Raw genomic sequence first — 26462 nt, forward strand, 5'->3', positions numbered from 1 at the left:
ACTGCTCTCTCTTCTCTGTTTCACAATTCCCAAAACTAATTCAACCCAGTACAAAACTTCTCAAGTGCTCTCCTATATGACCACTTTTCCAGTTGTTCCAAGCTCATTATTTTCAGGATATGTCCTTCTACGTGTGCTTACAGATTTACTACACATCCCTACAATTATTCACCTTACTATTGCTGTTTCATTTTTTGGGTGAAATTTTGTGAAACTAGAGAATAGAAAGTTTCTATTTATCCATATATTTGTTTTTACTTAAGTGACATATTTTTTCCTGTGTAAAGATATTTCTAGGTTCAAGAGGGAGGGGATATATGTATACCTATGGCTGATTCATGTTGAGGTTTGACAGAAAACAACAAAATTCTGTAAAGAAATTATCCTTCAATTAAAATATAAATAAATTTAAAAAGATATTTATAAAATTTAATAACTAAAAATTAATAGTTTCCCTCATGGCTCAAATGGTAAACAATCTGCTTTTAATGCAGGAGACCTGGGTTAGGTCTCTGGGTTGGGAGGATTCCCTAGAAGAGGGCATGGCTACCAGTATTCTTGCCTGGAGAATTACATGGACAGAGGAGCATGGCAGGTTATACAGTCCATGGGGTTGCCAAGAGTCAGACATGACTGAGCCACTAACACTTTCACTCAATAGTAAAATAAATCATCATAAAGTACTTATTTAAAAAAACAGTTTTTCTAGAATGTAGCTAATATGTAGGAGGAAGTCATTTCTTATCTAATGACATTTGTCTTTTTAAAGGATCTCTTAAATACATCTTCCAAGTCTCTGAGTGGTACTTCTTTCCATCACCAATAATATCTCAGTTTATGTAACTCTCAGACATCTCAAGAGAAAATGCAAGCTGGTCACTGATTTCTCATTTCATCTGAGTTTAAATGAAAAATTCTCTCTTTTTATACTGAAAGTGTGTGTGTATCTGCAGGGAGGCAGGAACCCAAGGGAGCAGTATTCTTAAAGCAACTCTTCATGTTTCCAGCTGCATAACAGTGACTGTTATAGACACAGCATCTTCATCTGGGTAAAGCCAGAGTAGGAGGCCAAGTGGAGGAGTCACACATTGTCTGAAAGCAGCTGGGTTGTCGAACGGTTACTATTATTTGGCACAGACTCTCTCTGTAAGTATTTTTGGGAACAGTACAATGGAAAGCCAAGCATAAGTGACACTTGCAGTTTGGTCCTCAACTTTACTTACTGGTTACTTCAGAGAATGTTATTATAGCTGCAGCTGTTAGTATGTGAAGACCCTGAAGATCACTGATATCAGAAGAGCATGAGCACATTAGAGTGTGGGTCAACTGAGCTCATGGAAGTTTGGACTGGGAGTCTGACTAGAGAGTAGTCCTTCTTGAATTATTAGAGGCATATTGTTAATGTCTGAATTTGTGCCAACTACCATGAAAAAAAAAGATAGATATCAATTAGGTCTACCTGGTCCATTGTATCATTTAAAGTTTGTGTTTCTTTGCTAATTTTCTGTCCTTAGGGATAAATCTACCTAAAGAAACAAAATGCCTATATATAGAAAACTATAAAAGATGAAACTATAGACTATAGACTATATATAGAAAACTATAACTGATGAAAGAAACAAAAGATGACACAAATAGATGGAGAAATATACCATGTTCATGGATTGGAAGAATCAATATAGTGAAAATGAGTATACAATCTAAAGCAATCCATAGATTCAGTGCAATCCCTATCAAGCTACCAACAGTATTTTTCACAGAACTAGAACAAATAATTTCACAGTTTGTATGGAAACACAAAAAACCTTGACTAGCCAAAGCAATCTTGAGAAAGAAGAATGGAACTGGAGGAATCAACCTACCTGACTTCAGGCTGTACTGCAAAGCCACAGTCATCAAGACAGTATGGTACTGGCACAAAGACAGAAATATAGATCAATGGAACAAAATAGAAATCCCAGAGTTAAATCCATGCACCTATGGACACCTTATCTTTGATAAAGGAGGCAAGAATATACAATGGAGTAAAGACAATCTCATTAACAAGTGGTGCTGGGAAAATTGGTCAACCACCTGTAAAAGAATGAAACTAGAACACTTTCTAGCAACAAATACAAAAATAAACTAAAAATGGATTAAAGAGCTAAGTGTAAGACCAGAAACTATAAAACTCCTAGAGGAGAACATAGGCAAAACACTCTCTGACTTAAATCACAGCAGGATTTTCTATGACCCACCTCCCAGAGTAGTGGATATAAAAGCAAAAATAAACAAATGGGACCTAATTAAACTTAAAAACTTTTGCACAACGAAGGAAACTATAAGCAAGGTGAAAAGACAGCCTTCAGAATGGGAGAAAATAATAGCAAACAAAGCAACTGACAAAGAATTAATCTCAAAAATATACAAGCAGCTCAATATCAGAAAAATAAGCGACCCAATCAAAAAATGGACCAAAAAACTAAACAGACATTTCTCCAAAAAAGACATACAAACGACTAACAAACACACGAAAAGTTGCTCAACATGACTCATTATCAGAGAAATGCGAATCAAAACCACAATGAGGTAACATCTCAAGCCAGTCAGAATGGCTGCTATCAAAAAGTCTACAAACAATAAATGCTGAAGAGGGTGAGGAGAAAAGGAAACCTAACCCACTGTTGGTGGGAATGCAAATAAGTACAGCCACTATGGAGAACAGTGTGAAGATTCCTTAAAAAACTGGAAATAGAACTGCCATATGACCCAGCAATCCCACTGTTGAGCATACACATTGAGGAAACCAGAACTGAAAGAGACACGTGTACCCCAATGTTCATCCCAGAACTGTTTACCAAAGCTAAGACATGGAAGCAGCCTAGATGTCCATCAGCAGATGAATGGATAAGAAAGCTGTGGTACATATACACAATGGAATATTACTCAGCTATTAAAAAGAACTCATTTAAATCAGTTTTAATGAGGTGGATGAAACTGGAGCTGAGTATACAAAGTGAAGTAAGTCAGAAAGGAAAACACCAGTTCAGTATATTAATGCACATATATGGAATTTTGAAAGATGGTAATGGTGATCCTATATGCAAGACAGCAAAAGAGACACAGATTTAAAGAACAGACTTTTGGACTCTGTGGGACAAGGCGAGGGTGGGATGATTTGAGGGAATAGAATTGAAACACGTATATTGCCATAAGTAAAATATATCATCAATCCAAGTTTGATACATGAAACAGGGCACTCAAATCTGGTGCACTGGTACAACCCTGAGGGATGGGATGGGGAGGGAGGTGGCAGAGGGGTTCAGGATGGGGGACACACGTACACTCATGGCTGATTCATCTCAGTATATGGCAAAATCCACCACAATATTGTAAAGTAATTAGCCTCCAATTAAAATAAATAAATTAATTAAAAAAATTGTCCCTGATCCTAATGACCTAAATGAACCACCAGGAGAGGTGGCTAAGAACTGTAGGTCCAGGAAGAGAGACAAAACCATTAAAAAAAACCTAGAGAATTCCCAGAGAGTCCATGGGAGGAAGATAATTTTCAAATGGGGAGACTAGAGATTGGTCAGAATTGTACTTACATGTCTAAAGTTAATGGGAGAAATAATCAGTTTGGTGTCTAAAGCTGAGCAGAGCTTCCCTGCAGATGGACCTAAAAAGTTGGTAACTCTGCAGACTATCCTCTGTGCATCAGGCAACCTGTGCATCAACAAACTCTCCAGGTGATTCTGACGCACACTAGTATTGAGGAACTGCTGGTCTAGATAAAAGAGAGTCCTGATGAGATGCCCATACTACAGGGTCAAGAAAAATAAACATCTCCAAACCTTGATAGGGAGATTTAGTGTGTGTGTGCTCCGAAATCCATCTATTGCTTCAGGAGAGAGAACAGCCCAACCTGGAAACTACTTTACCAGCAGGATCCTGGATGGTTAAGAAGATACTCTAAAGGAATTGACCCTTCTGTCTGTGAGCTTTTATTCTGGGGCATGTTTAAGTATTCCTCAGTTCTTCCCTTTTCTTAGAACCTCATTTCTTTAATTTTTCTTCTTTTTTTTCAGGAAATGATAAACAATTTGTTTGTTTTAAGCAGTTACTTACCAAAGACTCATGCAAATAAGACACTGCACAGCTGTCTTTTGTATTTATTGTTCTCTTTTTCCTCTCAGCACTAAAATATTTACCCATTTTGTTTTGTTCAGATTTTTAATGAGTGTTAAGCAACAGTGCCCATGGTTAATGGTAGAGCAAGATGTGGAGATAGCATTAATAAGTTAAATGAGTGCAAGGTGTTATGATGCTTTCAACAGTCTATCAGTCTCCTATCTTAATAGTACTTATTGAGTGCTTACTGTGTTACCAGATATGTGGTATTTTTATTTGTGCTATAATAAAGAGATAAGATTCCACTGCTGGCAGATGGAACACAGAGTTTTTGGAAGACAAATAGGAAATGTGAAGGAATATGAGAAAGTTTTATTAATGCTTTAATAGTAGCATGCTCAGGATGTTTAAGGGTCACAGAGAACAAGAAGTGGAAGAAGCATTTAATTATATATATATGTGCAAAGAGTAACAAGAAAAAACATTGTTTTTTTCTTAAATTTCCAAGAGGTGTAACTCATGGCACAGATAGAATGAGGCAAACAGAAGCTATTTATTTAAGGGCAAGAGAGTTAATTCTAGGAGAAGGATATGATATGTGCTAAAACACGGAGGTGAGAGAAAACAAAACATGCTCTATAAGGGGCTGTGTCTATACGTGTGGAGTTGGAGCATACTCATGTGAAGGGAGTTATTCTTGCTTCGTAAAGTCATGAATGCTAAGGAAAATGTTTTAACAAAGAGTGATTTTATCCAATTTAAATTTTAGACAGATTTTATGTCAATAGAATTATGGAGAAACTTGATGGCCTAGAATGAAGGCAGATAAATCAGTCAGGGGATTACTAATGTAACAATCAAACCCTGAATTCATATCTCTTTTCTTTCAGTCAGTTTCAGGCTTACCTGCCAGCCATGGTGTTATCTCTCAACCACACAGGGACCCAGGTGACTGAATTCCTGATGATCTGCTTTCCAGGAATGCAGGATACCCAGCACTGGCTGTCTCTAGTCCTGGCTCCTCTCCTAGTTTTGGCCCTTGGGGCCAACTTTCTGTTATTACTTGCCATCTGGCAGGAGGCATCTCTGCACGAGCCCATGTACTACCTGCTTGCCATCCTTTCTGTGCTGGATGTCATCCTCTGCCTCACAGTCATCCCTAAGGTCAGACCCTCCCTGGATTTACTCCTGGGTATTCAATCATCTTTCTCTAAACACTACCTTGCTTTGCAGATGTAAATACTCTTGTAAAATTTTCAATGAGTTGCCAACAGTATCATACTAGGTCTATCACAGCTTCTAGATATGTCTCTTCTCATTCTCAATGCCTATGATTTTTAAGGTTTCACATTTTTTTTTTCAAACTGAGAAGCCCTCTCTCAATTTCTGAGTCAGTGATATTCCAAGTTTTGACTTTCTCTTTACTTCTAAGGAGATTCTCCTTGACTCTGAATCACCCCACCCTTATATTCAAGGGCTCAAGACTTTTCTTTCTAAAACATAACTAGGGACTTCCCTGGCAGTCCAGTGCTTATGACTTCACCTCCCAGTGCAGATGGTGTGGGTTTGATACCTGTTGGGGGAGCTAAGATCCCATGTGCCTCAAGGCCAAGAAACCAAAACATAAAACAGAAGCAATATTGTAACAATACTTATTGTTCAATAAAGCCTTTAAAACTGATCAACATTTAAAAAACTTAAAAAATGTAACTAGATGTATATTTATGTCATATACTGAGGTAGGAGGCATAATTGGAAGATGTTTCTTATGTATAAGGAGAGGTTGGAGGGTGTCCAAATATAAGTATTAGGCTTATTGGATTTGACGTCCTTGTGATACATTTAGATGAGCAGATGTGTCCATATGAAGTTTGGGTAAGAACTATAGAGATCAAGAGAAGACAGACTAGAAATAAATTTTTTTAAACAAAATGGTGTGATCTATAGTTGAAAAGTGTATAAATCGGGCTCTGGAAGTTGGGATGCATGTAGAAGGTATTTAGAATTAGGACACTGTCCCCATTAGGATTATGAGACTGTGGTTTGGGGATATGAGTGGTTGAAGCCATCAAAGGATTATCCAAGGGTTAGGTACCCTAGGGTGGGAGTGAATGTACTGCTTTTGAAAATAATAATTCTGGCAGGTCCTGCTCATCTTCTGGTTCGACATGAAGCCCATCAGCTTTATGGGCTGCTTCCTGCAGATGTTCATCATGAATACATTCCTTCCCATGGAATCCTCCACCTTTCTGGTCATGGCTTATGACCGCTACGTGGCCATCTGCCACCCATTGCGCTACCCATCCATCATCACGGAACAGTTTGTCATCAATGCGGCCATCTTCATCATCTTCCGCAATTTGCTGGCCACGCTGCCTACACCAGTTCTGGCTGCAAGACTCAATTACTGTGCCAGCAATGTAGTGGAAAACTGTATCTGTGCCAACATTTCTGTAGCAATGCTCTCCTGTGGAGACATTCACCTAAATAAGCTCTACCAATTTGTGAGTGTTTGGTGCCTACTGGGTTCTGATCTGATCCTTATCTTGCTATCCTACTGCTTCATCTTGAGTGCTGTTATGCATTTGCAGTCAGGAGGTGCATCCACCAAAGCCTTGAGTACTTGCGGTTCCCATCTCATTCTTATACTTTTCTTCTATACATTGCTGCTAGTCTTCATCTTCACAAATAAGGCAGGGAAAAAAGTGTCCCCAGAGGTACCCATTCTTCTCAATGTCTTGCACCATCTCATCCCACCAGCCCTGAACCCCATTGTTTATGGAGTACGAACCCAGGAAATCAAGCAAGGGATTATCAAGCTATTCAAGTACCAGTTCTGAGAGATGTGAGTCAAAGATCAAGGATTATGGAAATTTGAGTGTGTCAGTGATGGTTTCAACTGAAGACCACAAGGAACACCATGTAACATCCGTGCTGCTATCCTTATCTTTTGTTTAAACCTTCCTCAACCACTATCACAATATTTACTCTCAGTAACCCTTTCCTGAAACCCTCATTGAATACATGTTTTGGTATCCATTATTTTCTTCATTCCGACCTCTTGCCATTGTGATAGCTCAATTACTCATTCATTAAATAAGTATTTAGTGCCTTCCACATACTACTCAGTCTTTACATTCCATATCCCTTCACATGTAATTTCCAGAGCAGGGATGGAACAGTGCTTCCAATTGAACATGAGGAGTATGGGCAGGACTGGAAAAACCAATGAGGAGTTTACTTCAATAATCCAGGTAGGAAATGATAATGATTTGAACTAAGGTGAAAATTGAAGTTATGGGTCACAAGATTTACTGAGAGTCCATAAGGAGGTTATAAAAGATTGAGAGGAATAAAGGGTGACACCAAAGTTTTTTTGCAAGAACAATTGGAAAAGCAGAATTGCCATCAATGGCAGAGCTTTTTTTTTACATATGCTATCAGAAGTTTGGCTTTAAAGACTGAACCCTATTTCCATAGCAAATTTCTCCAAAAGACTCTACTTTTGAAAAGATCTCCAGTATTCTGACAGGCCTACAACGATAGTCACCTTCTCATAGCCAATCTTCCTTTGTTCGTTTGGAGCCAGAAGTTCTGCTACTTGCGATCAGGTCTTCCCTGTCACCTCTGCCTTATCCTTCCCATGGCTGTATCCCCCTCTAGGACTTCTACTACTTCTTAGACTTCTGCTTTTCTTTGCTTAGTACTCTGTACTAATTGCTCCAACTAACTGGAACAGTATTCTCCTTATGTTCAAATGATGAACTTTTCAACATTCATAATCTCAATTCAAAAACCACCTATACAGGGAATACTTCCTTAATAATTACATCCAAAGTAGCATACTTCTCTTAGATCATGCTAACATGTATTACCTTTTTTCTTTATAGCACTTATCATTTTCTGAATTTATTTATTTATTTATTTCTTTTTGTGTTTTTTTTTTTTTCATTTTAAAATCTTTAATTCTTACATGAATTCCCAAACATGAACCCCCCTCCCACCTCCCTCCCCATAACATCTCAGTGGGTCATTCCCATGCACCAGCCCCAAGCATGCTGTATCCTGCGTCAGACATAGACTGGCGATTCAATTCTTACATGATAGTATACATGATAGAATGCCATTCTCCCAAATCATCCTACCCTCTCCCTCTCCCTCTGAGTCCAAAAGTCCGTTATACACAGCTGTGTCTTTTTTCCTGTCTTGCATACAGGGTCGTCATTGCCATCTTTCTAAATTCCATATATATGTGTTAGTATACCATATTGGTGTTTTCCTTTCTGGCTTACTTCACTCTGTATAATCGGCTCCAGTTTCATCCATCTCATCAGAACTGATTCAAATGAATTCTTTTTAACGGCTGAGTAATACTCCATTGTGTACATGTACCAAAGCTTTCTTATCCATTCATCTGCTGATGGACATCTAGGTTGTTTCCATGTCCTGGCTATTATAAACAGTGCTGCGATGAACATTGGGGTACATGTGTCTCTTTCAATTCTGGTTCCCTTGGTGTGTATGCCAGCAGTGGGATTGCTGGGTCATGAGGTAGTTCTTTTTTTTTTTTTTTTTTTTTTTACATGAGGTAGTTCTATTTGCAATTTTTTAAGGAATCTCCACACTGTTCTCCATAGTGGCTGTACTAGTTTGCATTCCCACCAACAGTGTAGGAGGGTTCCCTTTTCTCCACACCCTCTCCAGCATTTACTGCTTGCAGATTTTTGGATTGCAGACATTCTGACTGGTGTGAAGTGGTACCTCATTGTGGTTTTGATTTGCATTTCTCTGATAATGAGTGATGTTGAGCATCTTTTCATGTGTTTGTTAGCCATCCGTATGTCTTCTTTGGAGAAATGTCTATGTAGTTCTTTGGCCCATTTTTTGATTGGGTCGTTTATTTTTCTGGAATTGAGCTGCATAAGTTGCTTGTATATTTTTGAGATGAGTTGTTTGTCAGTTGCTTCATTTGCTATTATTTTCTCCCATTCAGAAGGCTGTCTTTTCACCTTGCTTATATTTTCCTTTGTTGTGCAGAAGCTTTTAATTTTAATGAGATCCCATTTGTTTATTTTTGCTTTTATTTCCAGAATTCTGGGAGGTGGATCATAGAGGATCCTGCTGTGATTTATGTCTGAGAGTGTTTTGCCTATGTTCTCCTCTAGGAGTTTTATAGTTTCTGGTCTTACATTTAGATCTTTAAACCATTTTGAGTTTATTTTTGTGTGCGGTGTTAGAAAGTGATCTAGTTTCATTCTTTTACAAGTGGTTGACCAGTTTTCCCAGCACCACTTGTTAAAGAGATTGTCTTTACTCCATTGTATATTCTTGCCTCGTTTGTCAAAGATAAGGTGTCCATATGTGTGTGGATTTATCTCTGGGCTTTCTATTTTGTTCCATTGATCTATATGTCTGTCTTTGTGCCAGTACCATACTGAATTTATTTATTTCTTTAATTTCCCTGTAAATATACTTAGATTTAAGTCTCTTTTGCTCATGACCTTATCCTCAAATCCTAGATCCTGATACATCTGACAATATTTCAGATATTGAATACATAGATAAGGGAACAACTAATCTCAAAATTTGGTCACTGTCATGTCCTGGAAACATTCTGAAATATATGCTTAGATCAATCTCCAGTGTCAGTTGGCATGTCCTCTAAGACAGGGGTCCCCAACCTCCGGGATCCAATGTCTGATGATCTGAGGTAGAGCTGATATAAATATAATAGAAATAAAGTGCAAAATAAATATAATGTACCTAAATCATTCTGAAATCATCTCCTATCCCTTAGCCATGGAAAAATTGTCTTCCACAAAACCAATTCCTGGTGCCAAAAAGGTTAGGGACTGATGCTCTCAGATATCCATTTGATACATATATCAGTATAGGGGAAGACTTTTAAATTATTAGTAATGTTAAAATTGCCAATGTAGCCTTCATTTTCACATTACATTGCTATTTGTTCTAAGGTTCAAAGGACCTCATTTCCTATTTGTGTTTTTTCCAAACATTAGATTATAAAAAATTAAAATCAGCCAATTTCAAATACTGATGTATAAGATTATGAAAATCTGATGAAGCAAGATTTAAACGAGATAAAAATACATGTTTCCTTTATGAGAATTGTCTTTAAACATGAACAACCATTGCTTGCTGCTGCTAAGTCTCTTCAGTCATGTCTGAATGTGTGCGACCCCATAGGTGGAAGCCCATGAGGCTCCCTGGTCCCTGGGATTCTCCAGGCAAGAACACTGATTGTCATTTCCTTCTCCATTGCTTATCCTAATGTTAATAATCCTTATTATTCACCAATAAAAACTAATTAGGAATAACTGTCTCCTGGATTTATTTACAGCCTATCTTCAGCCTCAGGGCTGTCACTGCAGGATTTGGGCATGTCTGATATGCATAATGCTAATACAAAAGACTTTCCCTGTTTTAGTCTTTTCACTCTATTTTCTAATATTCTATCTTCTCTCATTATTTTAGCACAAAGAAGCCTGATTCCCTGGCTTCCTTTTCTATTTGTGGTAAAGCAAAAACAAATAACAGAAACATCATTTATCATTATGGGCATTTTTTGAGAGTAAACTTTTCTTTGTCTGATTAGCTGACTTTTCCTATCCACTTCCCTGAGTTTCACATCAGTGACTGGAAAAAAAAATTCTTAATTCATATTATGTATTTTGAATGGGATATAGCCATTGTTACTCTCTGTTGTATTTTTCACATAGAAATTTGGCATAGATTTCTTAAGCTATACAGAATTTCTTTTCTCACATTAAAATAATCTGTAAGTAGGCAAAATAAAGCAGAGTTTTAAATAAAACCAAAAAAATTCTTAAACTCTGTTTTGGTAGATATAGCTTGTGGTAAATTCTTCACTTCTGTGAATCCATTTCATCTGTTTCAGTCTGCAATTTTATTGGAAAGTCTGTGTTTACTTTAAGTTGATGTGAGTCATAAAATCTCATAAAATTTTAGACCATCAGTGGGAAGATGTTGGAAAAAATCAGTTAGAGGTTGCAAGCATTATCTATTTCATAATAGCTGCTAATTAAATTTGCTTTAGAAGTAGATCTCCTTTTTCTTTTGAGAACCCTTCTCATTGATATTTAGTTAAAAACATGTTGAACTGAGACTTTCTTCTGAAATAGAAAAGTTTGTAAGAGTGAGACTTTAGTTAGTCATACTCGTTTATATAATAGAGAATGTATTGTAAAAATGGAATTTGAACCTAATAGCACCTGAAATTATTGTTTATTATTGTTTGTTATGCTCAGTCGTGTCCAACTCTTTGCAACCCTATGGACTGTAGCCCACCAGGCTCTTTTGTCTATGGAATTTTCCAGGCAAAAATGCTATAGTGGGTTGCCATTTCTTTCTCCAGGGAATCTTCCCTACACAGGGATTGAACCCCTTTCACTTGTGTCTCCTGCATTGGCAGGTCAATTCTTTACCACTGAACTACCTGGGAAGCCCAATTTAGGCTGATACAAACACATTTTCATTTTCAAATAGTTACTAATAGAAGTTCAAAAGTCATGAAACCAAAGAAAAAATTCAAGATTTATTTCTTTGCATCACTGGATGGAGGAGTCAAGAAATTGACAAAGTATGGAAAACCATACCTTAAATTGATCAGCGATTCATCTAATATTTCACCTCAAGCTAAATGGTCCAGACTTTGGGAACTGTACTGATAGTGGAATTTAAGCATTTTTATTTTGGGGTCAGAAAGCAGAAACCCGTATTGTATTGAGTAGGACTTTCCCTGAATCAAATTGATATTTTCCTGTATTGGTAATCTTGGGAACATGTCAGTCCCAAAGAAAAGATGAAGATTTACATAGTATGACTTGGGCTTTCAGAGGAAAATGCTCTTTGTTCCTTAGGGTCTCCTGGCTTTTAGACCAAAAAGTAAACATACATGGAGCTCTCCCAGTAGAGAAAGCCATAAGCTTCTCTGAGCAGATGAATGTAGGCTGGGACCTATAAATGATGTGAATATATAAATGATCTTGGGTTTTGGCCTGATCATTTGACCTTATGATTTGAACAAAATCAAACATGGTGGTATTTGGAAGTTACCCTTGATACGATGTTTAAATTTCCCATTTCCTTTCAACTGTCATGAGGGTGTGTATGAAGGTCCATGCCAATAGCTTACAGGGAAAAAGTGAAGAAAAGAGACTGGATGAGATGAGTGATAAGACAGATGATGAGATGAAAATGATAAGATGAGTGCCTGTCTTAAAGCAGGGCATGGTTTCATAGACTCTTAGAGCTAGAACTTAGAACACTGGCACATTAGGGGACACTTTCTTTGCCACATGAGTGAGGACAAAGACCGGGAGGATGGTGCTGAAGAAGAGGATCAGGATAAAGTGGGAGCCACATGTGCTTAAGGCCTTTACAACAGCTCCTTCTGACTTGAGTCTCAGAATAGTCCTTAGTATGAGGGTGTAGGAGAGGAAGATGAGGATGAGGTCAGATCCCAGCAGAGTCCAGCCTCCAGCAAACTGGAGGAGACGATTGATAGTGACATCATCACAGGAGAGTCTGGAGACAGACATATTCGCACAGATGTAGTTCTCAATGACATTTCTCCCACAATAATGGAGTTGAGCAGAGAGGATGGGAACAGACATAGTCAGAAGTGCATTTCTGGCTAAGATAAAAATGGCCACCTTGGCTATAAATTACTCAGTGATGATGGATGGGTATCTTAGTGGATGGCAGATGGGCCACATAGCGGTCGTAGGCCATAACCATGAATGTGCAGGACTCCATGGCAAGAAAGTAATTCATGATATACATCGGAACAAAACTGGCAACAAAGCTGATGGACCTGAGGTCAAACCAGAATATGGCCAGGACCTCGGGGATGACGGTGAGGCAGATCACCATGTCCAGCAGGGAGAGGAGGCTGAGCAGGTAGTACATGAGCTCATGTGGAGAGACCTCCAGCCGGATGGTGATCAGGAGGGTGGCGTTAGCCCCCATAGCCAGAAGAAAAAAGAGGCCGAGGGGCAGGGACAGCCAGAGCTGCCAGTTGGGGGACCTGACAAAGGGATTCAGGAGGAAGTCTGAAACCTCAGTGGAGCCATTTCTGTGAGATGACATCTTGTGGATTTTGTTTCTACAGACTTCCTTTTATGATCTAAAAAGTTAAGATCAAAATTAGCCTCTGATTATACTAACAATGGGAGAAAAGTTCAGGAGCAAACTTACTGTTTCTAGCAGATTATTTTGCTTTAAATGAAGATTTTTTTCATGTTGCACACAGAAAATAAATTCATTTCAATCTTCTGAAATTTTTGTGTCTCCTCATTTATGAAATAGTTCTATTTTTCAATGAAAATATCTTATAAAGTAGAATGAGTTATGAACAGTTAGCTATAAGATGTTTTCTTACAACTGAGGATTGTTACAGATCAGGTCCCCTGATTTTAGCAGTGTGGAGGTCTTTAGTGATTCCTCTCTGAATCTCTTTGCCCAATTGACCAGATAATGCCTCCTACATTCATACCATACACCGTCCAGTGCTGTCACTCCTTTCTTCTAATTTAGCTTTTTTTTTTTTTAAAGCTCTTTATAAAGAGGGAACAAAAAGATTAAGTATTATCCTTGTTCTCAGGTGAAAATTCCCTTGGGATTGTCGGTTATAAGACAAAATGATAAGATAATAACAGAGTGATGTGCAGAATATTTTGAGAGTAGATGAGGACTAATGGCAACCCACTCCAGTATTCTTGCCTGGAGAATCCCATGGATGGAGGAGCCTGGTGGGCTACAGTCCATGGGGTCGCAAAGAGTCGGACACGACTGAGCGAGCTCACTAAACTTACATGAAGGTAAAGTGTTCCCAGGACTACTCTCCTGCTGAATTTTAAAGGCAAGTTCAAAGAAAGCTGCAAAAAATGAGCTGCTTGTTGCGGTGAAAAATGCCTACAAAATGTCTGATATTAGCATTTCTGGAGTCTTTATGTATATAGTCCCTCTATCTGTCTACAAAGATTCTGCTCCAGTGTCATCCCATGGGTATAAATTGTTTCATAAATATATCAACTTCACTGTTTTACATATGTTTAGCTAGCTGGTAAAATGCATATATTGTTTGTGGTGAATCAAGTGGACTTCGAATACTTACTAGACATTGTGCTAAAATACATGTGCGTGTGTGTGTGTGCTCAGAAGTATCTGACTCTTTGTGATCCAATGAATTGTAGTCTGCCATGCTCCTCTGTCCATGAGATTCTCCAGACAAGAATACTGGAGAGGGTTGCCATTTCCTCCTCCAGGGGATCCTCCGGACCCAGGGATCAAACCTGTGTCTTGTGAGTCTGTTGTATTGGCAGGTGGGATTCTCTATCACTAAGCCAAACTGGAAAGCCTAGGATCAGACCCTTCTCTCTATATTAGGAGCATTATCTCAATTATTAAAATGACCCAGGAGGCATGTCTTATGTAACTTTACAAATGAGGGGGAAGGAGAGGCAGAAAGGTTGAGAAAATACCAAGACCACACAGACAGGAAAACTTTCAATTTAGATGCAAATTTCTACTTGATTTTCAACCCAGTTCTTAGCTGTACTACATCTAATTAGTTAAAAAACATTGGTTGGAAAGCCAGGATTCCTATTATAATAAGCCCTATAATGCTTCTGCTGCTGCTGCTGCTAAGTCGCTTCAGTCGTGTCTGACTCTGTGCGACCCCATTGACAGCAGCCCACCAGGCTCCGCAGCCTCTGGGATTCTCCAGACAAGAACACTGGAATGGGTTGCCATTTCTTCTCCAATGCATGAAAGTGAAAAGTGAAAGTGAAGTCGCTCAGTCGTGTCCGACTCTGAGCAACCCCATGGACTGCAGCCCACCAGGCTCCTCCTCCATGGGATTTTCCAAGCAAGAGTACTGGAGTGGGTTGCCATTGCCTTCTCCACCTATAATGCTATGATAATGTATTTGGTTCCTCAATGTCCTCAAATAGAGCAACTATTCCTCTAGGATAATATAATTTTTGAAAGTTGAATACAGTAGTAGGTAATTTTGGAATGAGAGCTCAGTAGATAGGAATGGATTTTTAATAGAAGTATGAACCCAAAGCTGAAAAGATTTTTCAATCAAAAATACCTAATTTGATGTAACTGTTAAAAACACATATTAGTTTCCACCTATGCATGTCCTTGATCTCACACTTCCAATCCTGTTCACTTTGTTTTTTGTTAGACTTCAACCTTCTTACCAATTGGCCCTGGGAAATTTCTGGGTTAGCAAAGATACTGGACTTCATTCTCCGCTTCCTCAACTCTTCTCTTCATTCCTTTTTTATGTTCTGATTTAATATCAAGGGAGGTCTGTCTTAATATGGTCTGCCAGGAACTGTCCCTCTCTTTGGGGCAAAAGTAATTTCAAGATCCATTGGGAGTTTACATTAAATCTCAGTTCTTTTACAGCTTTTAAGAATAGCAATGCTTACATGATCTTGGTAAATTTCAAAGTGGTTTTAAAATGGTCTCATCTGTGCCTCTGAGACAGTACACAAAGCAAGAGTTGTATTTATACCAGTTAATTTTGTCACAACACATGCAAATTTCCACGTCAAATTCTGACACACTTTCCTTCAAACAGGACTTGTCATTTTGTACTGAATTTTGTGTTTTAGCTCTTCCTTTGCTCACACCTTCATGTAGTAACATTGCAGCATTTTTATTCTTAACACAATCCCAAATCTCACCATAGTTAAACTACATTAAATACTCCTGCCTGATTTTTGGAGGATCTAGTCACATGATAACATCTCAGCCACAGGGAACAAGGACCCATAAGGAAACCTACAAGAAATGCAGTATTTTAAAAGTTCCTGGATAGTTTTGGGAAGATTATTTCTAGTACTACAATAGAATTTCTAGACAGCAGAAATGAGGAATTGCCCATTTTATTTTCTATTCTTTCTTTTTAAAGATTTCTTGCCTTTTTTTCTCTCATTCTTTCTCTTTTTTCCCTTCAACCAATACTTTATTCAATAAGCACTGAGTATCTATCTACTCATCTATAGGACTAAAGTACTTGGATTACTTAGATATGCATATACCTTTTCCCTTTCTTCTTCAATTTCCTCTGTAATCAGAGATAGCCTATGGCAAGGATAGGATTGAGACCCCAGAGCTAATCATTTCTTGTCTCCATCAGGGTCAAGCTGAGGAAGCCCACTGAAGCTGGAGACCAATGCAGGAAACTAACTTAAGTTTAGAGTCCAGGATGGAACTATGTCACAGCACCCTGGAAGCATAGACTTTGAAATTTGGAGGGGATGAAAAGGATTGCCCACTCCATATTATTTGGATAAATGTGAAATACTACCATCAGTCTGTCTTTTAAACTTATGGGCTGGATCTAGAGACAGAAAAGAAGTTACTAGATTTTCTAGTATTAGCATTTTAGCCTTTATAAATTCTTTTTTCACCACTCAACCCTCAAGCAGCAGGATCTTAGTTCCCTCACCTTAGTTCCCCAATTAGGGATCGAACCTATACCCCCGCAGGAGAATCATGGAGTCTTAACCACTCTTTGGATTGAACTGAGATATGTTATTCTCCCTCTGCTCCTTCTCATACACACCCTTGTTTTCTGGTCTGTCGCTGTGTAGAGTATCTTTCTCCCCTCTGATTAATCAAGTATTTATGCACAGATTTTCTCTTGTCGGGTTTCTAGATTTCCAGACTTCAGACTGAAAACAGCTGAATTGTTCTACTAGGTCCTATTTGTTAGCTGCTGCTGCTGCTAAGTCCCTTCAGTCGTGTCCGACTCTGTGCAACCCCATAGATAGCAGCCCACCAGGCTCCCCCGTCTCTGGGATTCTCCAGGCAAGAACACTGGAGTGGGTTGCCATTTCCTTCTCCAATGCATGAAAGTGAAAAGTGAAAGGGAAGTCACTCAGTCGTATCCGACTCTTAGCGACCCCATGGACTGCAGCCTACCAGGCTCCTTCGTTCATAGGATTTTCCAGGCAAGAATACTGGAGCGGGGTGCCATTGCCTTCTCCGATTTGTTAGCTATTCGAAGACATTAGTTAATTTTCCATGGACAAGATCCAGCTTACATTCATCCTTAGCATATGAAGCCCCCAGATGTGCCCAGGCAGTTAAGAAAAGTCCTCTTGTCACACAGGACACAGTTTCACTACCTCTGTTCAAACCCCTCAAGCACTCTTCACTCAGGGAAGGACAGGAATACACACCTGGACTGAAGACATAGGGCCCCTCTGCCTTTTGGCCGATCTTGGTGTCCATGCCTCTCAGCCCCCCTCCAGGTTTGCTTCCCAGACTCACTTTCAGAGGATGTACGATCATGGGTTCTGGCTCCGCTGACGTTGGGACTCTAACCAAATACAATTTGAGACTGTTATAACCACACTGGCCTCAGGGACTCTACCTTGGAGTAACTGTCCATTCCTTTTTCCTTGAGGTGGAGGTAGAAATCAAGACAAGCAAGCTCATAAGGCCCTCCAGGACAGATAGGAACGCAGTTAAGGAAGATAATGTTTCTGTCTCAGCCTGAGAAAAAGAGCCTGTGGGAGCTCAGATCTACTGGCTATGTTGTATATAAGACATACTATGAGTTATTTCTCTGAATATCAAGAACTCACATATTTACACTCATATATTCACACATTTATATATAGGAATGCTCTCATTCCTTTCCAGAGATGCAATAAGTTCATTCACAAGTCACTGTGGGCTTCAAGTTCATTCTCAGTAGAGAATAAGTAGTGTCCATAAATGTTATTGAAGGCTTCCCGGGTGGCTCAGACAGTAAGGAATATGCCTGCAATGTGGGAGACTTGGGTTCAATCCCTGGATTGGAAAGATCCCCTGGAGGAGGGCATGGCAAGGGAGGAGGGCATGGCAACCCTCTCCAGTATTCTTGCCTGGGGAATCCCCACAGAGAGAGGAGTTCTTGGGGTTGCAAAGAGTCAGACATAACTGAGCAACTAAGCACACATATAAATGCTGTTGAATGGATAGATGATTTCTTATTATGACCTTAACTATAATGTTACAATGAAAAAAGTGAAATGAAACAAATGAAAACTTAGTTATTGAGAAATAAGATGCATTCTCCAGAGAAGACTCTCATTGCATTTTTACTGAAATGAAAGATTACAAAATGCAATACAATATTTTTAATTGCAAGTTTTTTTTCTTTTTGCTATGCTGGACACTTACAGGTTATTAGTTCCACAACCAGGAATTGAACCCAGGCCACGTCAGCGAAAGTGCAGAGTTGTAACCACTGGACTGCAAGGAACTCTGGTGATTTGATTTTAACTCTATAATTGTTATGGAAAATGAAGTTTTCCTTTATTTATTTATTTGTTTTCCTTTGGGATTTCTGGGTCCCAGAGTTGAGGATCTCTTCACATTGTGACACACTAATATTATGACCTTGATTTAGCTTTATGCTGATGTTTTTGCTTTTTAATATTAATAATGAAACACTTTATTTTACTTTCACCATGCAATCTCAATCCTAATTTCTGCTCCCTTCAAAAGACATAAGCCTTATTTAATTAATACATGTCCTTGCTCATTCAGCTTCATTGTTTATTTATCTATAAGTTATCCAAAAGAAAGAATTTTTCTCAGTGGTGATGTTTAATTTTTATATATTGTATTATATTATAAATCTCATCCTGTTCCTTATTTTTTCATTCAACTATGTAAAAAAAGACTATGAAAAGTAAAATATGCAAATCTAAATAATTTCTTTTAACTCTGAGTAGTATTCTATTGTATATACACTTTTTATTAACAAAGCCAACATTTAGATTGGGGCCTTTCTATCACTGCATGACAAGAAGTGTTGTCTTTACCATTTTTAAAAAATGTATGTGTGAAAATTTCCCTGTGTTATAAACCTAGGAGACCAGATTTCTCTATGATGCCTGTGCACTCCTTTCAGAATTGGATTGAGTTCCTTGATTTCTTATAGCCACAGCAGTATTAGCTGTTGTCCAATTAAAACAGATAAAATGTTGAAAAGAGTCCTCACTATTTTAATTTAACTTTTTGGATTGTTAAGCTTTTATAAACAAAAATTTAAATCATTCTGGTGTTCCTTCTCATATATTCTTTACCTTTTTTTGCTCTTTTTTTTTTTGATGGTTCCTGTATATTTTAAGACTGAAGATTTAGAACACTTAATTCTATCTTTAGAGATTGCTAATAGCCTCTCCTGATCAGCAGTCTAATTTTGAATACAATATTTTTGTTAAACAGAAATCTTCAATTTCTATATAGGCAATCTTAACTAGAGCTTTCCTAGTAGTTTCTACTGTTGGATGATTAGTTAAAACTCTTTTCCATCAAGTTTGCAAAGTTGTTTTTCTATATTTTTTATAAGCTCTCAAGTCTTATCTTTAATTTTTATGTCTTTATTTATGGTTTATATTGTATATCATGAGGCTGATACTCACTTGCCTACTCTAGTACAGTCATTTCTTTTTGTTCATTAAGATATCATTTGTTTACAAATAACTGCCATTCAAAGGCCCATGAGAGAGACTATCCCTCTCCCACTCCCTACCACCACTGTCCTACCCCACTCCAGTACTCTTGCCTGGAAAATCCCATGGATGGAGGAGCTTGGTGGGCTGCAGTCCATGGGGTCGCTAAGAGTTGGACATGACTGAGCGACTTCACTTTCACTTTTCACTTTCATGCATTGGAGAAGGAAATGGCAACCCACTCCAGTATTCTTGCCTGGAGAATCCCAGGGAAGGGGGAGCTTGGTGAGCTGTCGTCTATGGGGTCTCACAGAGTTGGACACGACTGACGTGACCACTGTCCTACTAACCTATTTATTTAAGATCAAGCTGCTGCTGCTGCTGCTAAGTTGCTTCAGTTGTGTCCGACTCTTTGCGACCCCATGAAGATTCATTTTTGAGAAGTGAGAGAAAGAGAAACTCTAAAAGAAATGAAAGCTTTATTAAAAGGAAAAACAAAGACAATTTGTATAGTTTGAGATTAAAATTCATAGATACAAATTTCAATCCACTCATCCACTATTGACTCAAAGCCATCCTATTTTAGGGATGCAGAGATCCACTGGTCCTAGTTACCAACCTTTTTTCAGTAATCTCTGGATTCCTTGTTTGGTCTCCTGGGTTCGCACCCCATAGACAATGGGGTTGAGGGCTGGAGGGATGACGTGGTGGAGGATATTGAGCAAGACTGGCACATCAGAGGACACTTTCTTTTCTACCACAAGTGTGAAGACAAAAACCGGAAGGACAGTGCTAAAGAAGAGGATCAGGATGAAGTGGGAGCCACATGTGCTTAGGGCCGTGGCCACAGCTCCCTCTGACTTGAGTCTCAGAACAGCCCTTAGAATGAGGGTGTAGGAGAGGAAGATGAAGATGAGGTCCAATCCCAGCAGAGTCCATCCACAAGCAAATTGGTAGAGACGATTGATGATAATATCACCACAGGAGAGCTTGGAGACAGACATATTGGCACAGAGGCAGTTCTCAATGACATTTTCCCCACAATAATGGAGACGTCCTGAAAGAATGGGGATGGGTACTGTCAAGAAAATGCTTCTGGCCAAAATAAAAATGGCTGCTTTGACTACAAATTGGTCAGTAATGATGGACAGGTACCGTAGAGGATGGCAAATGGCCACATAGCGGTCATAGGCCATGACCATGAATGTGCAGGACTCCATGGCAAAAATACTATTCATGGTGAACATCTGGAGGAAGCAGGCAAAGAAGCTGATAGACCTGAGATCAAACCAGAAGATGGCCAGGACCTTGGGGATGACAGTGAGACAGAGCGCCATGTCCAGCAGGGAGAGGAGGCTGAGCAGGTAGTACATGGGCTCATGCAGAGAGGCCTCCAGCCGGATGGTGATCAGGAGGGTGGTGTTGGCCCCCATGGCCAGGAGGAAGAGGAGACTGAGGGGCAGGGACAGCCAGTGCTGCCAGCTGGGGGACCTGACAAAACAGTTCAGAAAGAAGTCTGAAAACTCAGTGGAGACGCTGCCATTTTGGTGTGCTGTCATATTTCGTCAAATGTTCCTGCACTTTCCTTTTAGTGATCTGTAAAATTGGGATAAAAATTAGCTACTGATTCAAGATACATGGAGACAGAACAAATTGCTTTACTTAAGTAACTTATGCATCCTGGCAGATTATCCATCACTAAGTGAATTTTTGTGTATATCTTATGTACACAGTATGATATTCATATTACTTTAAACAATTCAGAAGGCTGAGATGCTATGATTTCTTTGTAGTGTTTGATTTGTTCAAGGTTTATTTATAATATTTTAACCGAGTATATATTTGCTTTATAATATTTTGTTAGTTTCTTCTGTACAATAAAATGAATCAGCTGTATGTACACATATATCTTCTCCCTCTTGAATCTCCTTCCCCCTCTCCACCCCTCCTGCCATCTTACCTAAGTCATCACAGAGCACTGAGCTGAGCTCCCTGCACTATCCTGCAGGTTCCCACTAGCTATCTATTTTAAACATGGTAGAGTATATATGTCAATCCAATCTCCCACTTCATCCACCCATAGCACTCTTCTTTCTACATACCTGTTCTCTCGGACTAGATCTTTATCCATGCCATGCCAATAGGTTCAGCTGTACTGTTTCACCAAGTTTCACATATGTGTATTAATATATGATATTTCTTTTTCTCTTTCTGACTCACTTCATTTTGTATTTTTAATAGAGCTGTTAAATCTTTATAGAAATTAAGAGGAGAAAATTACTTAGGAAGCGTCTTTATAACAGGTGAGTCTCTAAATTCATACTCATGTTTCTTCACCACTTAAAAATGATTACATGGACTACAATATCTACAATTTAATTTGAACAATACATGCTAATAAGCAGCAGAATGTGGCACAACTTAGAGACTCAGATAAATGACTGTAGACCACTAGCTACCATAATTTGACCTTTCAGCTGTATTTATTATGCTTTAATTGAAGAGGAACTAAAAAGCCTCTTGAGGAAAGTGAAAGTGGAGAGTGAAAAAGTTGGCTTAAAGCTCAACATTCAGAAAATGAAGATCATGGCATCTGATCCCATAACTTCATGGGAAATAGATGGGGAAACAGTGGAAACAGTGTCAGACTTTATTTTGGGGGGCTCCAAAATCACTGCAGATGGTGACTGCAGCCATGAAATTAAAAGACGCTTACTCCTTGGAAGAAAAGTTATGACCAACCTAGATAGCATATTGAAAAGCAGAGACATTACTTTGCCAACAAAGGTCCATCTAGTCAAGGCTATGATTTTTCTTGTGGTCATGTATGGATGTGAGAGTTGGACTGTGAAGAAAGCTGAGCACTGAAGAATTGATGGTTTTGAACTGTGGTGTTGGAGAAGACTCTTGAGAGCCCCTTGGACTGCAAGGAGATCCAACCAGTTCATTCTGAAGGAGATCAGACCTGGAATTTCTTTGGAAGGAATGATGCTGAAGCTGAAACTCCAATACTTTGGCTACCTCAAGGGAAGAGTTGACTCATTGGAAAAGACTCTGATGCTGGGAGGGATTGGGGGCAGGAGGAGAAGGGGATGACCCAGGATGAGATGGCTGGATGGCATCACTGACACGATGGAAGCGAGTCTGAGTGAACTCTGGGAGTTGGTGATGGAGAGGGAGGCCTGGCGTGCTGCGATTCATGGGGTCGCAAAGAGTGGGACACGACTGAGCGACTGAACTGAACTGAATTATAGATTTTAAAAATTAGGCACTGCAAATAATGTTTGTGAATTTTTATTTGTCTAAAAAGTCATTTTGATTTGGATTATTTGTAAAAATTGCTTTTTGTTTACTCTATTTCTTAGTTTTTCATATTAGTTCAGTTCAGTCGCTCAGTCGTGTCCCACTCTTTGCGACCCCATGAATTGCAGCACGCCGGGCCTCCCTGTCCATCACCATCTCCCGGAGTCCACTCAGACTCGCGTCCGTCGAGTCCATGATGCCATCCAGCCATCTTATCCTTGGTCGTCCCCTTCTCCTCCTGCCCCCAATCCCTCTCAGCGTGAGTCTTTTCCAATGAGTCAACTCTTCGCATGAGGTGGCCAAAGTACTGGAGCTTCAGCTTTAGCATCATTCCTTCCAAAGACATCCCAGGGTTGATCTCCTTCAGAATGGACTGGTTGGATTTCCTTGCAGTCCAAGGTGCTCTCAAGAGTCTTCTCCAACACCACAGTTCAAAACCATCAATTCTTCGGCACTCTGCCTTCTTCACAGTCCAACTCTCACATCCATACATGACCACTGGAAAAACCATAGCCTTGACTATATGGACCTTAGTCGGCAAAGTAATGTCTGCTTTTCATTATACTATCTAGGTTGGTCATAACTTTTCTTCCAAGGAGTAAGTGTCTTTTAATTTCATGGCTGTGGTCACCATCTGCAGTGATTTTGGAGCCCCCCAAAATAAAGTCTGACACTGTTTCCACTGTTTCCCCATCTATTTCCCATGTAGGATTCCTAAATTCTGGAAGAAACAACTTTAAAAGGAGAATGAGCAGTTCCACCCAGCTCTGCTGGACTGATACCTAACAGTAAGCAGGAGGAACCTTGATTCTTCTGATTGCATTAGTGTAAGGGTGATGAGATCTACCTTTAAAATCCTTCCATCTCCTTTCTGTTTCTGCTTTTCGTCTTCAGTGCAATAATCCAGGTGCACATTCCCTCTTTCCTCCCAGCTAGTTCAATGCTGCCATTGTTGGCTCATCATTTAAAGTTTCTCCTTGGCATGCTGTTGGATACTAGGGTCACCAAATAGAGTTCGAAACCATCCCTATTCTGAAGTAGGGAGAACTAAAACCATTCTGGGACAACAGTAATACTAATAAGTGCTATGAGCAATGACATGGTCTTGCATAAACTATTATGAGAGAGTAGGGGAGGGCTGCTTGGAGAAGGGATATAGGTTATTTACTCCAGTAATCTTGGGCTTTCCTGGTGGCTCAGATGGTAAAGAATCCGCCTGCACTGTAGGACACCTGGGTTTGATCCCTGGGTTGGGAAGATCTTCTGGAGGAGGGCATAGCAACCTAATTCAGTGTTCTTGCCTGGAGAACCCCCATGGATAGAGGAGCCTGGCGGCTTACAGTCCATGGGGTCGCAAAGAGTTGGACACTACTGTGCGACTAAGCACACCATAGCTCAGGGGAGCGCTGACTAACAGGCATAGGGAATAGGCTGGAGAAAGAGAATTGTGAGTAAAGTGATGTGGTACCCTCATGGCACTAATGATAAAGGACCTGCTTGCCAATGTAGAAGATATAAGTGACATGGATTTGATCCCTGGGTTGGGAAGATCCCCTGGAGGAGGGCACAGCAAGCCACTCCAGACAGAGGAGCGTGGTGGACCACAGTCCACGGTGTCGCCAGGAATTGGATAAAACTGAAACAGTTTAGCACCCATCCTCATTTACACTGCAGATGAAGAATTCTAAGGTTCTCCTCCACCTGAATTGTGACAGGGAATCAAAAGAAGTCTGTAACATGGCAAAATGTATAGGTTAGGACTTTCCGGTAGCCTTCAAATCATGCAGTCCATTGTAGTCAAATCTGTCTTCATAAACAGCGTCTCATATAAAGAGTTATCACGTGGGTTTACAAACTTTTTTCCAGGAGTTTTAAAAATTCTCTCTCAATTTCTCACTAGGCTTTCTAACATAATATAAATTATCATACTGTTTAGTTGTTAAACTCTTGTCACTTGCTGAGAATGGTGCTCCAATATCTAGGACTTCATCTCATTTTCTCTTTCACTCTCTTGTGGAATATGTTTTATTATCATCACATTACAAACAAGGGAAATGATTCTCAAAATCTTAACCATCTACCCAGTACTAGGCTAATCCTATTCCTATCTAATTCTAATCAAGTGTGTTAGATTCAAACAACTTCCAGTTTCTCTCTGACCCTAAAAAACAATTCTATGATAATGTACTTTCCTCATCAATACTATAAAAGAGTAATCAAAAATCACCAATGATACAATTAGTAGTGCTGAAAACAGAACTGATAGACGAGAAATAGCTTTGGGATGGGGGCAGAGTAGCAGGGGAAAGGAAGATTTAATCAAACTGTGAACCCAGAACTAAACAGTATTTTCATATCAATAGAAACCAACTTTTGATTCTGTACCATTTCAAGTTGTGTTCTTGTTTCCAGTTATGAATTCTAACCTCCGAATGCAGTTTCAGTCCTCCTCAGCTCCCCTGTTCTCCTCACCAGAGACTCCCTGTTAGTGACCAGGGCTGACTCTCAGGGGAAGGAGAAAGGGTGTCTCCTCCCAGTCTCCTCTCTCTACTCCTCTTGGTCCTCTGCTTCCCCAGACAAAGGGTCCTGTCTAGCTGGGACATGCCAGGCATGGCCTTTCCACCTGTTTCCACCTGATACGTAGACGAGATTAAATGATCTTCCAATTTTTTTCCTCTTGCTAATAACAGAATACATTAGTAGTGATACTGACAATTGGGGGATGAATTGTACACATATCATGTCATATAATAGTAACCACACTCTGAAGAAAGTGAGTCAGGTTGACTATCTTAATCATTTATGTCTTCAAATGGAAAAATTGTTTCAGTGGTGTTATATGTCTTTTCCTCAGTTTAACCGCTAGGGTTTGGATGTGAAAGAAACAAACGTCAGGCCCAAAGCCATTGAATATATGCATACAGCTGTGTCCTGTGTCATCACAGTGAGGTAGAAATGCATATCTTATTTGCCATATTATTTTATATATTTAAATGTTAAGGTTGTTAGGGTTCACCTAAATCCACAGAACTCAGACAGACCTTTAAGACATCTCCTTAAAATGCAGTTACAGACATTATTGATTATCTTTGGGCATCATTTTCTGGTTTTGGCAGCTGTAGTTTTTAGGTATTATTTAGATTGAACTGATATCTGAGGAGCTACTTTCTGACAGCCTCTGACCCCCAACTGTGATCTCCGTTCTCATCTCTTAAGTTATATAGAATAAATATTATTCCTACCCCATGATTACAGTACTTTTGCATGAATACTTTGTGCCCAGTGTCCATACTCCTTGTTGAAATGTTTGAAATTTTCATAAGTGGGATCCAGATGATGTACTTTCAAGCTCCCCACCAACTGTCTCCCATGGACAAACTTCACCCCCTCTGCATCTCTGTCATCACCAAGCAAAAAAAATCATAGAAAACAAGGGCATACAGGGTCATCATTACCATCTTTCTAAATTCCATATATATGTGTCAGTATACTGTATTGGTGTTTTTCTTTCTGGCTTACTTCACTCTGTAT

General features: G+C 39.3%; 2 protein-coding genes and 1 pseudogene across 2 annotated transcripts; 1 reads left to right on the forward strand and 2 right to left on the reverse strand.

Annotated features, from left to right (window-relative positions):
- Positions 1-5028: 5028 nt before the first annotated feature.
- LOC138092705 (olfactory receptor 56A4-like) lies at positions 5029-6953 on the forward strand. The gene is made up of 2 exons (XM_068988776.1): positions 5029-5277; positions 6258-6953. Exons 1-2 carry the CDS (start codon positions 5029-5031, stop codon positions 6951-6953), a joined length of 945 nt encoding a protein of 314 aa, XP_068844877.1.
- A 5460-nt stretch (positions 6954-12413) lies between these two features.
- LOC138092139 (olfactory receptor 56A3-like) lies at positions 12414-13245 on the reverse strand (annotated as a pseudogene).
- Positions 13246-20239: 6994 nt separating this feature from the next.
- Positions 20240-21187, reverse strand: LOC138092824 (olfactory receptor 56A3-like). Its single transcript, XM_068988868.1, has one exon. The coding sequence runs from the start codon at positions 21185-21187 to the stop codon at positions 20240-20242; it is 948 nt and encodes a 315-aa protein (XP_068844969.1).
- Between the last annotated feature and the right edge of the window lie 5275 nt (positions 21188-26462).

This window comes from Capricornis sumatraensis, chromosome 16 (assembly GCF_032405125.1).
Source record: "Capricornis sumatraensis isolate serow.1 chromosome 16, serow.2, whole genome shotgun sequence".
Taxonomy (NCBI): Eukaryota; Metazoa; Chordata; class Mammalia; order Artiodactyla; family Bovidae; genus Capricornis; species Capricornis sumatraensis.